Below are 18,586 nucleotides of genomic sequence, written 5' to 3' on the forward strand. Positions count from 1 at the left end.
TCCTGAAACAGTTAACAGGATATGGATCAAAATTCAGAAGTATCTCAGTGAAAGGGAAACAAGGAGAAATTTTGAAAATGCAGGAGGAACAAGAAAATAGATAGGTGGAACACTTCAAAGAAGTGCTAAACAGACCAGAGCCAGTTACAAGACTGGAATTCAGCAATGATAAACCACTAGACCTAGATATAGGTGGATCTGAGGTAAAAATCAAAGAAGTGTAAAAAGCACAGCAGAAGCTGAAAAATAAGAAGGCAACTGGTTTGGATGGCATTCATCCTGATATGCTTAAATATGGAGGTGAAGACATGGAATCAGTCATCTGTTCGCTGTGCAACAAAATATGGACGGAGGAGAAGGGCCCTCGGTATCATAATCAAGTTACCAAAGAAAGGTGATCTAAACAATTGTTCAAATTGGAGGGGAGTAACACTTCTATCTGTCACAGGAAAAGTATTAGCAGCAGTCCTGAACAGAATGAAAGAAAAGATGAATACCACACTACGGGTACGTCTTCACTACCCGCCATATCGGCGGGTAGCAATCGATTTCTCGGAGTTCGATATATCGCGTCTAGATGAGACGTGATATAAACTCCGAACGCGCTCCCGTCGACTCCGGAACTCCACCACCGCGAACGGCGGTGGCGGAGTCGACGGGGGAGCCGCGGATGTCAATCCCGCGCCGTGAGGACGGTAAGTAATTCGAACTAAGGTACTTCAACTTCAGCGTAGCTGAAGTTGCGTACCTTAGATCGAACACCCCCCCCCCCGTGTAGACCAGGCCTGCATGAACAACAATCTGATTTAGACAAGGGAGATAATGCACAGACGCTGTTTTCACCCTGAGATGGATTATTGAGAACACAATTGAATTCTAAGGCAGTCTTGCCATCAATTTTGTGAACTTTCAAAAGGCATTTGATAGTGTAAACCAGGGATCTCAAACTCAAATCACCACAGGGCCACGTGGACAATTTCCTGGTGCAAGTGCTGGAGGAACCAACTAGGGACAGAGCTCTTCTTGACCTGCTGCTTACAAACCGGGAAGAATTAGTAGGGGAAGCAAAAGTGGATGGGAACCTGGGAGGCAGTGACCATGAGATGGTCAAGTTCAGGATCCTGACAGAAGGAAGAAAGAGCAGCAGAATACAGACTCTGGACTTCAGAAAAGCAGACTTTGACTCTCTCAGGGAACTGATGGGCAGGATCCCCTGGGAGAATAACATGAGAGGGAAAGGAGTCCAGGAGAGCTGGCTGTATTTTAAAGAATCCTTATTGAGGTTGCAGGAATAAACCATCCCAATGTGTAGAAAGAATAGTAAATATGGCAGGCAAAAGGGAAGGAGGAGGATCCGGGGAACTACAGGCCAGTCAGCCTCACCTCAGTCCTGGAAAAATCATTGAGCAGGTCCTCAAGGAATCAATTCTGATGCACTTAGAGTAGTGGAAGGTGATCAGGAAGAGTCAGCATGGATTCACCAAGGGCAAGTCATGCCTGGACTAACCTAATTGCCTTCTATGAGGCGCTAACTGGCTCTGTGGATGAGGGGAAAGCAGTGGATGTGTTGTTCCTTGAATTTAGCAAAGCTTTTGATATGGTCTCCCACAGTATTCTTGCCAGCAAGTTAAAGTAGTATGGGCTGGATGAATGGACTATAAGGTGGATAGAAAGCTGGCTAGATCGTCAGGCTTAACGGGTAGTGATCAATGGCTCCATGTCTAATTGGCAGCCGGTATCAAGCGGAGTTCCCCAAGGGTCAGTCCTGGAGCCAGTTTTGTTCAATATCTTCATTAATGATCTGGAGGATGGTGTGGACTGCACTCTCAGCAGGTTTGCAGATGACACTAAACTGGGGGGAGTGGTAGATACGCTTGAAGGTAGGGATAGGATACAGAGTGACCTAGACAAATTGGAGGATTGGGCCAAAAGAAATCTGATGAGGTTCAACAAGGACAAGTTGCAAAGTCCTGCACTTAGGACGGAAGAATCCCATGCACTGCTACAGATTAGGGACCGAATGGCTAGGCAGCAGTTCTGCAGAAAAGGACCTAGGGGTTATGGTGGACGAGAAGCTGGATAAGAGTCAACAGTGTGCCCTTGTTGCCAAGAAAGATAACGGTATTTTGGGCTGTATAAGTAGGGGCATTTTCAGCAGATTGAGGGACGTGATCATTCCCCTCAATTTGGCATTGGTGAGGCCTCGTCTGAGGTACTGTGTCCAGTTTTGGGCCCCTCACTACAAGAAGGATGTGGAAAAATTGGAAAGAGTCCAGCGGAGGGCAACCAAAATGATTAGGGGGCTGGAGCACATGATTTATGAGGAGAAGCTGAGGGAACTGGAATTGTTTAGTCTGCAGAAGAGAAGAATTGGGGGGGGAGGGATTTGATAGCTGCTTTCAACTACCTGAAAGGGGGTTCCAAAGAGGATGGATCTAGACTGTTCTCAGTGGTACCAGATGACATAACAAGGAGTAATGGTCTCAAGTTGTGGTGGGGGAGGTTTAGGTTGGATATTGGGGAAAATTTTTTCACTAGGAGGGTGGTGAAGCACTGGAAAGGGTTACTTAGGGAGGTTGTGGAATTTCCTTCCTTAGAGGTTTTTAAGGTCAGGCTTGACAAAGCCCTGGCTGGGATGATTTAGTTGGGGATTGGCCCTGCTTTGAGCAGGGGATTGGTCTAGATGACCTCCTGAGGTCCCTTCCAACCCTGATATGCTATGATTCTATGAGGACTAGTACATTGGCCCAAGGGCCACATCACTGACACCTTTATGTATAAAGATACAAAAGCCCCCACCTTCTACTTCTGGCCCTGCCCCCACTGCACCCCTTCCACAAGGCCTCTTCCCACTCCTTCCTCGCCCCCATTCCAACCCCTTCCCCAAAGTCCCCACCCCAACTCTGTCCCCTCCTTCCCCCTATTCCAACCCCTTTCCCAAATCCCCGCCCCTGCCCTGCCTCTTCTCCTCCTCCTCCTCCCCTGAGTGCACGTCTCCCCGCTCCTCCCCACTCCCTCATGGAAAGTGCTAAGCGCCACCGAATGCCTGGAGGTAGGCAGAAGAGCGGGGATGCAGCACACTGGGGGGAAGGGAGGGCAGTGGGTGAGGGGAGCTTGGCGACAGCAGGAAATAACTCTGGAGGTTGCAGGGGAGCTTGGAGGGCTGCAGTAAATAACTCCATGGGCTGTGTGTTTGAGACCCCCTGGTGTAAACTGAAAAACAATGTGGAGAATTGTGGAACAAAATGTTAGTTAATTTTGATGGAATTCCATAATGAAGACATTCTATACCAACTCAAAATTCTGCATTAAAATGGAAAATGGATTGAGAGAGCCATTCAGCAACAAGACAGGTATCAGGCAGGGGTGTGTTCTGTCTCTTTTTTTGTTTATGCTAGTCATCGACTATGGATTAGAACAATGTGACAGTGATACATATAGCCTAAAATGGAACAATTCAAGGCTATTTGATCTAGACTTTGCTGACAACATTGCTCTTATCAATGAAGATGCCAACGGACTACACAAATGTATAAACCAAGTAAAAAGTAATGGAGAAGATAGGTTTGCGATACAATGCAAAGAAATGTAAAGTCATGTTAATGGGGACTATAGGGACACAAATCAAAACTGGAGAAGGTGAACAATTTTACATATCTTGGAAGTACCATCAGCCAAGATGGTCCTAGTTCCAAGGAAATAAGAAGACTTGGGAAGGCAAATAATGCATTTCGAAGACTCAAAAACATCTCCCTCAAGACAAAACTGAACGTGTACAAAGCAATTGTTATCGCCATCACAACATATATCCATGAGACATGGCAATTTACCAAGAAAGATATGTAAAGGCTGGATGCATTTCATCACAAATGTCTGAGAAGAATATTGGGAATAACATATAGAGACAGGAAGACGAATGAGATCAGAAAAATTACTGGACAAGACACCCTCTCACAAGTAATCTACAAAAGAAGACGACAGTGGCTGGGACGTGCTGAGAATGGAAAAAGAGTGCTTACCAAATACCGCCCTTGAATGGAAGCCAGAAAACGCAAGAAGAGAGAGAGGAAGACCGTGAATAACATGGAAACTAACAGTTCTGAATGACATCAAGCACCTCAATGTGAAATTGCCAGATTTGGAGAGAAGGGCAGTTGACAGGCAAGGGTGGAAAATGTGGGTAGCTCAGTGTGCAGCATAGCACGGGATGGACTAAGGTCTGTACATACAACATGAATTCTTGTGCTATATGTCTTTGGTCCTGAGTTCCCTGGCTTACCTAGTGCATTGCAATATTACTTGTACATGATTACCTACCTTTTGACATTAAAGTACACCTTATATTTTCTATGAGGAATTTATTTTATGTGAAGACTTGGTTTGCTTTTAACAAATTTATCTAAGTCTTAGGGCTGGTCTATACTAGAAAAGTATAACTTAGTTATGAGTTTACTTTATATATAGTTATACTGGTTTTAAATCCTGGTGTGGATGCATTTATAATGGTATAAAGGTGCATTCTACCAGGATAGTTTATTCTGCTTTCCCACCCAGAATAAGCTGTACCTGGTATAATCCGTTTTATACAGTTAAACTGTATCTACATTAAAGGGAATTCTTGTAATTTTAACTTTACTGATCTATGAAGCTTTGCTGCTTTAATTTATAGGTAGACCCATAATTAGAAACTTGCTAGCTAAAAGTTAATGATTGATACAGCTTTCCTGTTACTTGGTAATTTTAACATGCAACTGCATTATTATGAATAATTTGGAAGAAAAATATTCTTTGATTGTCATCCATAGGATGATCACTTTTTAAAGTTATTTTTGTCTTGAAAATTGTACTAGAGGATGTCTGATTAGGAACATAAATGAGCTTTTTCAATTTCATACATTTTAGAATACCTACTGAGAACAATTAATAAAACAATCATTTATTGCTATTTTTTGTTTTTTCTTTAGAAATGGAGGAACATAGTCTGCTGGATCTGGGATTGAAGGTTTATAATGGATTATGGGATAATACATTGAAGAGCCAGCAGGCGGCATGCCTGAGTGACTGAAGAAGATGGGTGCTAATGCATCTAACTACCCTCATTCGTGTTCCCCAAGGGTAGGGGGAAATTCGCAGGCACAACAGACATTCATAGGTAACTTTCAATTCTCCTGCCATTTTTATAACGTTTACTGTATTATATGTGCAGTGGGCTTGGATTGCTTGCAGTACTAGTAATGGGATGCAGAGCCTTTTATGTTCTACTTCACCTGTTTGAATCCACTCAAGCTCAGTAGTGCATGAAATTTGGTACTTTTTAATAACTATTTGGCCTATGTGCAAAATGAGTTGATGTTCCCAGTTCCTAATGGACAGATGTCCATGTGATAAAAACCACCATCACAGTTGGCTCTCTGGACAGTTTTAACCATACATGACAACTGTCCTTGCTTACAGGGACAGATGGTACCTGTTAAACAGTACATGTACCATTTTTCCACTTTGTTTCCCCCAGAAAGCTCTGTGCGTCATATTTTAATAAAATTAAAATGTTTCTATTTTTATTCCCCCTCTTCTCTCTCCCCCCCCATCCTCTTTCCTGTGTTGTTGACACTGTCTACAAAGAGATTGAATCACTTTCTCCCCCATAGAGGTGATCACTCCAGTACATGGTTCAGGCACAACCTGGGAAACTCCATCCTCCTGTCCCTACTCCATTTTTCTTCTGATAAACAGAGGCCTTTATTTTGCAGCAGCACTAAAATCATTTAAACAGAAATTTGTGTGTTTTAGGAGCTCTTAAACCAAAGCTCTTTGGAGGTGTGTGTATGTTTGTTTCACAATGGGGGCCCCTAAACACTATCATAATACAAATAATTAAAAAGCTGACTGGTTTCACTGATGGCATTTTTTTTTAAATCTTCTTCAGAAATCTGACAGCCTGAAGATTGTTCTTGTTATGGTAAATAGCATAAATGCTCTTATGCTACCACTTATTTTCTTGGATTACCCGTTGTTGACATTTAAAATCCTAATTTGCAATGTAAGCACATAGTTATATAAGATGTGAAACTCCTTTTTTTGAGTGCTTTTCCTTGTGATGTGGAATCAATAGTTAACCAATGATCATGATGCAATATTATTCCTATATTTAATTATCACTGAAAGTGCAGATACGTCCTAAGCATAGAATCATCTCTTTGAATCCTTTTTGAATATGTATCTTTTAATCCACCAGAAGTTACTGAGAATCTGAGTAGATGCAATCTTCATAACATACTGCTTATCTCCAAAGTAGACTCTTCATTTTGTGTGTGTACTCCCTTCAGGATGCCAAGAAAACTGTTGTTGTAAATATCACCTGAGTGCCTGGGACATTACTTCCTGCAAGACTTTAAAAATTTAAGTGTTTCATTTATATCCCTTTAATTTCTGATTAACTAGTAGTAGTGATAAACAAATTGAGCTATCTTCCTTTACAATCCCAAGCGCAAGTCTTTCCATCATAGCAAGAATAACACTCACAAGATTGATATCTCCATCTACCTGAATGCTGCAACCCTAATCCCCCGCTCCCTCCAGACAACTGACCCTGAAATCAGTCAACCTAGTCAACCAGACCATACCCCAAGCAGTTTTACCCTGAAAAGGAGACATGCCAGAGATTCCATGGAGTTAACTAGGAACTTGGCTATTGCTATTAATTATATGTGGAAGATGCAGTGATGGGCTGCAATATAAAACCCTAAGATAGATACCAACATTTGTCACCTCTAAATTACAGCGACCCACAATTTATCCAGTGAGAATTAAGGTTGAGATTTTCAAAGAAGCTTAGGGAAATAGGGCATCAAATCCCAGTGAAAATCAATGGAAGTTAAGCACCTAGTCCTCTTATGGTTACTTTGAAAATCCCAGCCTAAAACCCTACAATACCATGATTATGTATAAGGATTATCAGGGCCTTTCCCCTAATGTCTTTCCCTACCCTCTTTTTCTCCTCTTGTCTCCTTGACTTTTTGTTGTCTTGTTTCTTCTTTCTTCATTCTTTTGGTTCCATGACTGAGCACAATATCTATTTTCCTCTAACAGAATAAGACTCTGTTACTGAGCCTTTCAGCAGTTGATCGAATAACTAGTGTTTATTCTTAGAAATTAGCACTTTTCTAGTCCCATGACTATGTATGGAACATGTTTTCTATCCATGAGATTTATTTACTTTCTAAAAATAAAACTGGATATATGAAAACAAGGTCATAAGGTGGTTTTGTACACACTATCTTTTTACTTCTGGGGAATCTAGGTTCAAATCATGTTATCTTAGTCTCTACTTATTCCCCATTAAAACTTGATACCAATGTCATAGTATAGGTATAGTCTGAGTGCTAGATTGAGAAAACTAATCGGTAAAGCAGTTGGAGTATTTTCATGGTGCCTGCCCTGTGTTGCTAGTCACTTCCTTCCAAGAACACTAGTCACTTGCAGTTCATAAAGAGAGAGTACATAAAATAGAAAGTACACCCTTTTTTTTTCCCCGCTGCTCTGAGAATACGTTTGTTCTACTAAAGATTTAAACATAACATTTTCATCTTTGTTGCTGCTTTGCTTTCAAAACTCAGAATAAGGCTTTCATACCATTTACTGTGGTGAGATGCCTATTTAAGGTTTTATTTTTACATACAGTTCTACAATTCCATTCTGAAAAAGTATAGGCATGCAGAGGACTGGATAAATCCCATTATTATTCATTGTCATTTGGCCAAGTAGTTTCTTTGAGCAGTTATCTGTTTTCTGAAATGTTTATTTGCTCAAAGATGAGTATAAACTGAGGAGCATGAAGCAATTGTCATTTTAAAATTCACAGCATGTAACAACTCAGTGTCTGAAAGGGGAAAAATAAATTCTTTAATTTTCTTTTTCCACTGTTGGACTAATAAGAAAATCAAATCAGCATATGGAGACATTAATTGAAAATAGTGTTTTGCAGAGAGATGCTGAGCTGCTAAATTACAACAGTGACCCATCTATATCTTCAGGCTTTCTCATTTTTTCCCTCTGGCTCAAGTCTGAGTTGACATACAGTTATTAAAATAATAGTGTACTCTCAGAATAGATAGAATACATGATTGTACATAATACTGTAGTATTAATTACAGTTAGGGCCTGTATCTCGTACATGGTGTCTAGTACATGCTAAATTGCACCATGTTTTTGATTTTCAGAGGTGATTCAGGTGCAAGTAAAAGAAGAGGGGATGAGAGTTCTGCAGTCCTGGTCTGCATTTTTTTGTTTGTTTTTTTAGGAGCTTTTTGTAATCTTCTTATTATTTTGGAGCCTGGGGATCACAGAACCATCAAATGCAATTTAAGCACTTTTAATTTTTCTGCAGGTCTGTTGACATTCTTGCATGTTCCCTTTTTGGAAAATGCACTTCAACATAGTGTATTTTATGGAATTATAATTATTTTACATAGTGCCACAAGTGTGGATGGCAATTAATAAGAGTAGACTCCTGCTCCAAGCTTTCTGTCTAATATAAAGATCGCACAAATAAAGATGTTGCAATGGAGAGATCAATGAACAATAAAACATGGGGAGAAAGGATGTTTGTTTTTTGGAATTGTGAAGTAGGATCTTTTGGGTTGCAATCCTTTGAGCTGTCCGTAGCTTTTCATTTAAATCTTCAGATAATTTTACTTGTTACTCATACTGTAAACTTGAGGCATTCCCTGTTCTGGTGGAATTTAAATGAAGCTGGCTACAGTGGGAGAGACACTTCCTTCATCCACAAACTGTCCTGTGTTGCAGAACCAGTAAAGCAAATACTGTAAAATGGGTGGCGAGGTTTTAACTGCTTTTGCATAACAAGTATACAGTGGAATTACACAGCCATCTGCATTGGTGACAGTGAGTCACAACAATTTACAGAACAATTCTTTGTTCCCACAGTCCGCCAGGTTCTAAAAAGTGGTTTCAGCTGAGTTTGTGCTTTTCACAGTTCACGAGGCTTAATCTGAAATGCTACAATATTAGCTATATAGCTAACACTGTATTTTCACAGGCTAATTTCATAGTAATGTTGTAACATGAGTGTATCACTCAATCCTACTTAAAATAATGAAGCTCTCTTAGAAAATGTACAATAAAGTATATATGTTATAAAGGCCACGATAAAACTTTTAGTTTATGTAGGGCACAGAGGATTAAGTTAGTTGAGAATAAAGGTGGTGTAGTGACTCTGCAGACTGAAAAAGATAGAACCACACTGTGTAATATCAATAGTACACATGTAAAATACTTTATTAAAAAGTATATTTGAAAATACTATTCTAAATAAGCATTGTTACCATAATAATTTTTGAATTTTTTTTTTGTAATTGCTAGATTATATCTGCTGCTTTTCTAAAGTAGATGAATGTATTTCCCCATGTAAGGTTTGTTTGGTTCATGTGAAATCTTTTCCCTACCTGTCATATGGCAACTGGAAAAAATAAGACGTCTGTTGGTGTGTTTTTTGCCATGTCTGCAATAGTGTATTTAGAGATTGGGGTTTATAAGTAAAATGAGGTCAACACATGGGTTGTAACAAAAAGTTTTAAAAATTTTGTTAAATAAAAATCTGCAAAAAGCTGATCATGCCTTTTTCAGTAGCTACAGTTTGGAAATGCAGGCAAAACATATGCTTTAAATTAAAATGGATTCTCACAATGTAGTGGGTTTGGGTGGGGTCGGAAAACCATATTGTATTTGTGAACTTTAGAATTAGATTATACACATTTATTATCTATTCTGGAAAAGTGGATAATTTTATTACTCCTTTGCGTCTGGTTAACAAATTGTACTAAAGGCTATTGCTCGGAGATAAATAAATGAACCTGCAGTGATTCACTTGTAAATCTGACTAGTGCCTATTTAAAGAACTCGATGTAAAGACAAGGGAAGATTATGTAATTTGTGATGACATTTGCTAATCTTTATCTAACCAAAGATACCAGTGGTTCAACATTAATTTTTTTCTTCAAATGTTTTTAATCCCATTAAATTTTCCTTTCATCTTCAGGAACATCATCCTACTCTCATCAGGGTTATGGCTGTGAATCAAAACTGTATAGCCTTGACCATGGCCATGAGAAACCTCAAGACAAGAAAAAGAAAAGCTCTGGCCTTGCCACCCTCAAAAAGAAATTTATTAAGCGTCGGAAATCTAGCCGGTCTGCTGATCATGCCAAGCAGATGCGAGAGCTCCTCTCAGGCTGGGATGTTAGAGATGTCAATGCATTAGTAGAGGAGTATGAGGGAACTTCAGCCTTAAAGGAACTTTCTCTACAAGCAAGTTTGGCAAGACCAGAAGCCAGGACACTACAGAAAGACATGGCTGATTTGTATGAGTACAAATATTGTACTGATGTAGACTTAATATTTCAAGAAACTTGCTTCCCTGTGCATCGTGCGATATTAGCAGCAAGGTGTCCATTTTTTAAGACACTGCTTTCTTCCTCACCAGAATATGGAGCAGAGATAATAATGGATATCAACACAGCTGGCATAGACATGCCTATGTTTTCAGCTTTGTTACACTACCTTTATACAGGAGAGTTTGGAATGGAAGATTCGAGATTCCAAAATGTTGATATTCTTGTGCAGCTTAGTGAAGAATTTGGAACACCAAATTCCTTAGATGTTGATATGCGTGGGCTGTTTGATTATATGTGTTACTATGATGTAGTTCTTAGTTTTTCATCCAACTCTGAAATGGTAGAATCATTTGGTGGAAGTCCAAACTGTTTAGATGAAGAGCTCAGAGCTCACAAAGCTATTATTTCATCACGGTCGCCATTTTTTCGACACCTACTGCAAAGGAGGATACGAACTGGTGAAGAAATCACAGACCGAACGCTGCGGACTCCAACTAGAATTATACTGGATGAATCTATCATACCAAAAAAATATGCTAAGGTCATTTTAAACTGTATGTATACAGATGTGGTGGACCTCTCAGTTTTGCACTGCAGCCCCTCAGTGGGGAGTCTAAGCGAAGTCCAGGCTCTCGTAGCAGGAAAACTAAACATGACTAGGGCTGAAGAAGCTATGGAGCTTTATCACATAGCACTGTTTTTGGAGTTTAACATGCTTGCACAAGGTATGTAATATTATGTTAATTTTAGCTCCTCAGATTGAATACAAGGTTAAATTGCTTCTTCCTTTTAGTTTTTGAAAACGTTTACCCAGTCACACTTGGGTTTTATTATGCCATTAGATACTAGCTCTTATTTATCACATTTCATCAGTAGATTTCAAAGCTCGTTACAAAGTATCATTGTTCTCATTTTATGTATGGAGAAACCAAGGCACAAAAACTTGAATGGCTTGTCCGAACATCACCCAGCAGTGGCAAAGCCAGGAATAGAACCCATGCCTCCCCCGTCCCATCCAGTGCTCTAGCCACTAGGCCACACTCTCTCATAACATAGCCACTTATATTAATAAGTTCTAATCTACTTCTGAGTCAGGGTGTGCTAATATGAGTAGATCTTTGGGAAATGACACCTGAAAAACAGGGCCCTTTACTGTGTCTCAACTAGAACACCCAAAAAGTGGGACACCTAAAATCACTAGTCACTTTTGAAAGTCTTTAATTGAACCGTGTTTAATGTTTTCACTTAAAGGGAGGGAGCATGGTTCAGTGGATGGAGGACTTGAGCTGTGTTGGTACTGAGCTGCTGGGTGATCTTGCGCAAATCACTTCATCTTTCTGTGCCTGTTTACGTACTCATCTGTAAATTTGGGATAATTTCACTTATTCCTTTTTAAAAACCTTTTAAACTCTGTGTGAAAAGCATGATATAAGAGCCTAAGTATTTTTTTAAGTTTCACTGTTAGCATAGACTTACTTGTGAAAATGTATTGCATTTAAACATCTTTGAAAAAGAATGAAGGCAGATATCCATTTGTGGGTGTAAATGACATGAGATGGGAAAATTGGTGAGCTTTGTTTTTAAGCCTTATCTTGAGACAAGGAAATATTCTGAGTTTCATAATGGGATGCAAGTTGTTAAGAAGATGTATAAATTTGAATGGTTGGCTATATAGATTATGCAAAATAGATTACATGACTTCTGCGGATTACTGGGAAAGTTCAGAGCAATAGAAGGCTTTTAAATTGGTAAAGATATATTAATCATTGAAAAGATACTTAAACAATTTTTCAACTTTCAAACAAGTTTTCAAATAAAAATTCAAAGGAGAAAAGTTGATGGCTAGTGCCTCAAGGTTAGATTAATGAGAAATATATCACTGAATACAAAGAAGAAGAATGAAATAAAGCAAAATGTATGGAAACATAAATATTGGGCATCGTGGATGACAGGAATAAAAAGTGGGATTAGCAGCATAATTTTTCCTGGGTTTAAAAAAATCCTTTCACTATTGACAAGTAGGACACTTCCTAGCAAATGGAGTGCTGGGTAGGGAGTAATCAATTTATGCATAATTCAGGCTTTCATTTTATGTTGTTGGTCCTTATGCTTCTGAAGATGATGATTCAAACATGAACCAGTGCAGAGCTGTCTTCCTGAGTATGCAGACAGCTCCAGCACCTGCAGACTCTGACATCAGGTGTTGGCCCTTACCACCTGTTTGAATTTAATGTGCCTGCCATGTCATATGTTCTGGGACTTGTACCCTTGAAGTATTTGGTATTGGCCGCTGTCAGAGGCAGGATTCTAGACCAGTGGACCATTTGTCTGATCTAGTATTGCAATTTCTAGGTTCTTATCTGTGACACTGTATAATGTTGCAATGAATTTGAACAGAAGATGCAGTATATGGCAGACCAAGTATATAGGTAGCTTGGATCCACTGGAGAATCACTGCATGGAGCAGCAACTGCAGTGCTTCTAATCTCCCTGTCTGAGGGAGAAAAGATCATCTCTATCCTTTCAGGCCACCATTGCTTAGACCTCCTCCTGAGAACCCTTTTTTTTTTTTTTTCTCCTTTTCATGGAGGCCCTTTCCTAGCCTGACATTGGACAGGCATTGTGTAGGTATAGCTGAGGGCATAATTTGTACTGTGGCATCTTTATTACTGACAATGCATAAAATAGAGAACATAGCATGACATTCAGAACTCAGTTTGTCTTCAGTGTTGACAGTTGTGGGGGGGAAAAAACCATAATTTTACTTGTAAACTGGCAGATTTGTAATGGAATATATTGAGACTATATAGTCACATACAGCACCGTTATGCCATTTTTAAACAGTCACTTTTCAAAGTCGATCTGCACTTCAAATATTTTCTAACTGTAACAAGAAACGTGGCTAGTTTAGGAAACTTGCAGAATATAGATTATTTAACAGACACTGCCAGAATCTTTCTATTCTGCAGTGTGGGTACTAAAGAATAGATGAAATTACTGGAGGAAGATCATGTTTTATATGGGCTACTGTAAGAGTGATATTGAACTGTGGAAGACAGAAATGTGGGACGTTGACTTGTTTAAGTAGTTTGTGTCCTTCCTAGAGGACTATGTCAGGAATACATTTTGCAGGTAATAGTCTTGAAGGCTGTGAAACAGTCCTTGATGCTGACATAAGAACTATTGAAAGATGAAGGATGCATATTTCTCGCAGAATGCTACTGCAGACTTTTCTTTCCTGTAATATTCCTAGAAATATGTCTGAACCGTGAAATGTAGAATGGACTAATGAAACATTTTTCTGGACCCTCTACAGTGGAAGAATGTGAAATGTGTGTTTGGCACTAAGAAATGTCATTGCTTCTACTCTGAAGGTGTCCGAGTACATGGAAAACCTTCTGTATTCTCTCCTGGCTTGTCAGTTTAGCAGCTACATAGAAAGTTGGTTAGTCTGTTGTTTTTTGTATAAGAATTTTGTCAGTGTCCAAATGAGAATCTCCATGATGATAAGAAGGTACCAGAGCAATATATGCCCATCTTGTAAGCAAAGCAAAATAATAATAATAATAAATAATGAAATTGGAAACTAAAGAGGTATGTTCCAAGTCATGATGAGAGAGCTTTAGTGCCACCCTCCCTTGAGGTCTCCTTGGGTTTCAAAATTTTGATGGTTTAATTTGCAGATCAATAATTGTGTTTGTATTGCTGTTTTATATTACCATTATGGATTAACTTGACAAATAACATAAAACACATTTTAAGGAAATGAAACTGCAGGTTTTAGTTCATAAGTATATTTTGTCACTTTTTACAGCTGTGGCCAATCAAACAGTAGGTATTAATTTATTTGTAAGCAATAACAAATGTTACTCCAGTTTTTAGATTGCATTTGGTATATAAATTGAAAGCAAATAGTGAAAACAAGTGGTTCTTCGAGTGCTTGCTCATGTCAATTCCATTCTAGGTGTGTGCGTGCCCATGTGCACAGTTGTTGGAGACTTTTGCCTTAGCGGTATCTGTAGGGCTGGCTTGGCGCCCTCCGGAGTGGCGCTGTCATGCGGCAGTATAACAGGTGCCACCGGCCTTATGCCCTCTCAGTTCCTTCTTACCGACCTTGATGGTTGGTTGGAGTGCCTGGTCTTGCTTAGCAAGAGCATTAGCGATTCTTCACTGTTCAGATCGTTCTCCTTTGTTATTTAGTCAGTGATTGGTTAGCTGTTAAGTGTTTAGTAATTAGGGTCCCAGTTGGGACTTTGTCCTGCAGCAGTGTATGCCCCACTCCCCAGGCTTTAAGCATGTTCTGAGTGCAGCTGGCTGATGCCCATCAGTGACCCTCACAACAGTTGTCTGAAGTCCCATCAAAAAGAGACATGCTGGATCTGCAAAAATTTTCATCCCCGAACTGAAAAAAAGCAAGACATTCGATTTACAGGCCCTCCTCATGGAGGCTGCTCTGTGCCTGGCATCAGAACCCTTGAATTCGGATTCCACACCCACTACTCCAGCGTTGGCATGCAGTGCACTGCTAGCACCAGGTTCCGCCTGGCACCATTCCCCTCTAAAGTACTGAAGAAGCGATCTAAGTCATCTGGTCTGCAGTCACCACAAAAGGGAACTTTGAGTAAAGGACCTGATCTAGGCCTCGTGCCTGCAACAGAGGCTTTTGTGGGTAGCTGTGTGGTTGGACCCCCAAGCCCAGCCAGGGACCCACCTCCGACTCCGTGGAGCGCTAGAGAGTCCTGGCCTATCGCAGGGCCATCTGTGCCTGAGATGGGCCCAGCAGCCAAAGAACAGTTAGGCCGACTGGCACCACAGATCACTTCAGTTTTTTTTTTTCCTGCTGCTGATGGCTCATCTCAATTGACTGGCCTCTTAGTTGGTATGGGTACTTCCACCTTTTCATGTTCTCTGTATGTATAAATATTTTCTGTCTGTGTGTTCCATATTATGCATCCGAAGAAGTGAGCTGTAGCCCATGAAAGCTTATGCTGAAATAAATTTGTTAGTCTCTCAGGTGCCACAAGTACTCCTGTTCTTTTTGCGGATACAGACTAACATGGCTGCTACTCTAGAATGACAGGTTTCAATGTTACTTATTTTAGTTATGCACACCTGTCCTGGAGTAGAGGAGCTCCAACAACATTCAAACTGTCCCTTCCCTCAGGAATCTCAGCCTGATACTGGTTTTCTTCTCTCTTTGGAACTTATAACAATTGAGATACATCTTTTGACATTTGGGGAAGCTGACCCAATCTTAAGTGTTGCAGTGGTACAGCATATTTCTCTGAATCAGGAGCACAACTCCCACAAAGGCTGTTAACCATTCTCTTGCTCCCATTTAAATGTACATCACTGTGCTGGAACAATTGGTAGCTGCCCTCTCTCCCTCCCTCCGCCCTTTCTTTGAGCTTTCTTCTGCCAGCATTTACTAGAATCACTTGGCTTACGTTTTGCCACTGTGGTTCCCACTTTTTACTTTTTTTTTTCTTGTCCAAAACATTCAGCAAGTGAACAGGAATCTGTTTTGCATTTAGAGCCTGAGTCTCAAAGCAACAATTTATCTAACCAATCAGAATGTAATTAATTGAACTAGAATCCTTTTTATCTTGCATATTAGATACAGATTTCTGCCTAAAGGGCTTGTGAGCAGTCAGCTTCCACTTTTTTCACTAATAGTTGCCTTCTCTGCTGGGCTGCTGTATAAAAGAATTCCTGCTATGTAGCAAATTCCACTTACTCATGAAGTGCCTTTGGTCTCCTTTTGCTGACTGTGATTTGCAAGTTTATGTCCATATGAGCATCAAGAAATTGGTGTATTGTCAGTGTATCCTGGATGTCTTCACAGGTATCTGGATATGCTAGATAAAATATTTTTCTCAGGTCCTCTGCTAGTTCAGTTGTGGTCTCTGCTTTTGCCCTTTTCCTGGTCTTTAGCCAAACCCTTGCTAGTTCTGTTTGATTGCTGGCTGCAAACTGTATATCAGGAACTTCTACCAAGTCTGGATTGCTGTCTTTTCTGGGGATAAGTTATGCAACCCTATCAGAACGGATTCACTCAAGCTGGCTGCTAGAAAAACCCTATCTGTCCATCTTCTCAACCATTCATTTGTGGTATGATAAATTAGATGAAATGAGCCTTCCAGGAAGTTTTTCCTTCAAACTGGGACAGTTTGATCACTTTCACTTATGCTTCTGGAGAATGGAGTGGGTAAAAAGTGCTGTACATATCCTGTCTCACCCAAGTTCTCTGGCCGCATTCAAGCAGCTGAATCCTTTGACATTACCTCTACAGGTGATTTTTTTCAGCTCCTTAAGTCCTTTCTGCAGCTCCTCCCTGTTAGCAAGTTCCAAATTGACCAAAGCTTTGATTCTCCCTTGTTTCTGGAAAACCTCTTGGTTCATGCTAGTCAGGTTGCTGATTCTCTTTTCCAGTCTGTTTTGCCCTAGCCCGGACTTGACATTTTTGAAGGTTGGCTTCAAAATCAGTGCAAACACTTTTTATAGCTCCAACTATTTTTTTTCTATTTCTTCTGATACCAGTGTCCCACTGTCTGTGGCCTTAGAGGCTGGCTTCCCAGTGGAGACGTAGTGAGTAACACAGAGTCTTTAGTGTAACTTGTTTTATTTACACACACTTGCAATAGAGGTGATCAAACAGCTTGCAGACAATCCCTTCTTTGGTAATCTGAGCCCAGTTCCTAACAGCTACTCTGCCTTGAGAACTGACTCTCATTAGAGACCAAGGCAGAGAGCAAACTTTCTACTGTTGCTTATACAACACACTCTCCAAGAACCACTGCCTCTACACATTATCTTGCATAATCAAAAGTAACAATACAATGTCTTTCCAAGACAGACCATTTGCTTGCATGCTAATAGAATAAAAAAAGTAGAAGACTATGTAACAGGGCCATCTGATGATACCTTTTCACACAACTCCAAACGCCATGCAGAGTAGCCAGCTGCTAAATTGTGTGATAAAGATCAAGACAAGGCCCCATGTCAGTTTTGTTAATCTTCTTCATTAATAGAGATGTTAACATTTGAAATTCCATTACTAGCTTTTATTAGTAGCTTTTACTAAATCTTCAAACCAAATTGCTAAACTTTAGATAGCTGCCAGACATCTACTATGAATCAAATAGTACCTTTCAGATTAACTGAGTGTTCAATTAAGATTGAAACTATTGATTTTATTTCGTAACTAAAAATTAAATTTGCTCTTGAAGGAGACTCTCCTGTTCAAATGAAAATGTTTTGCTTTACTTGGAGCCTGATGTAACTTCCATTAAAATTAATTGGAGTCTTGCAACTTTAGAATCACTATCTTTAATGGAAATCAGATTGGGCCTTTTGAAGTATGAACTGAACTGGTCAGAGAACATGTCTGCTCTATAGACCAATCATGTCAATAACACTGGACCTAATGCTCATGGGACTACTCAGGAAGGAAAAAAAGCTATGCTTGGGTAGTAAGGATTTATAGAGTTATAGATCGTAAAATACTACAGCATACTATATAAATATCAATTGTACTAGGATTTTGCCTGTCTGCAGTTTTTCCTTATCTAGAGATTGAAGTTGGTGTGGAAAACCAATTTTAAATTGTCTGAAAAATTAACTTTGATTCCAGGCCTCTTGCTATATGTTGTATCATTATTTTTGAGATGCTGATTTAGTTTCCCAACAACGGTAAAAAATAAAACACTTCATTTCTTTCAAAGCCTTATTCAGTCTTTGATCTGGAGGCACACACCATCTAACATCAAAGACACTCTTGATCTCAGCAGGACTGAAATATCCAAGCACCAGGAAACCCACACTAGCAACATTAAATGTACATAAATGTATTGTGGGAAAGTTAGAACAAATATTATGTCAGTTATAGATCAGTGCAGCATGAATCAAGTACTCAAAGAACTTGTTTACTCAATTCAACAAAGTAAAGTAAATATAAGTGAGTATATATAAATACACAATCTAAAACAGTGGTTCTCACACTTTTTTGTATTGGTAACCCCTTTCACACAGCAAGCCTCAGAGTGCGACCCCGCCACCCCTTATAAATTAAAACCACATTTTTTATATATATATTTAATACTACTATAAATGCTGGACGCGAAGCAGGGTTTGGGGTTGGAGGCTGACAGCTCATGACCCCCAAGTAATAACCT

The 18,586-nt window shown here is 39.7% G+C and overlaps 1 protein-coding gene across 9 annotated transcripts in view; it reads left to right on the forward strand.

Moving 5' to 3' along the window:
• BTBD7 (BTB domain containing 7) overlaps positions 1 to 18,586 on the forward strand; it is a 103,638-nt gene that overhangs the window by 40,393 nt on the left and 44,659 nt on the right. For all 9 annotated transcript variants that reach the window (XM_039536771.1, XM_039536772.1, XM_039536770.1 and 6 more), the window contains 2 exons: positions 4,965 to 5,152; positions 10,058 to 11,137. In XM_039536771.1, the coding sequence (XP_039392705.1) occupies positions 5,071 to 5,152; positions 10,058 to 11,137 (1,162 nt within the window). In that variant the 5' untranslated portion in view covers positions 4,965 to 5,070. The remainder of the gene's footprint in view (positions 1 to 4,964; positions 5,153 to 10,057; positions 11,138 to 18,586) is intronic.

The sequence above is a fragment of the Mauremys reevesii genome, linkage group 4 (genome assembly GCF_016161935.1).
Source record: "Mauremys reevesii isolate NIE-2019 linkage group 4, ASM1616193v1, whole genome shotgun sequence".
NCBI lineage: Eukaryota > Metazoa > Chordata > Testudines > Geoemydidae > Mauremys > Mauremys reevesii.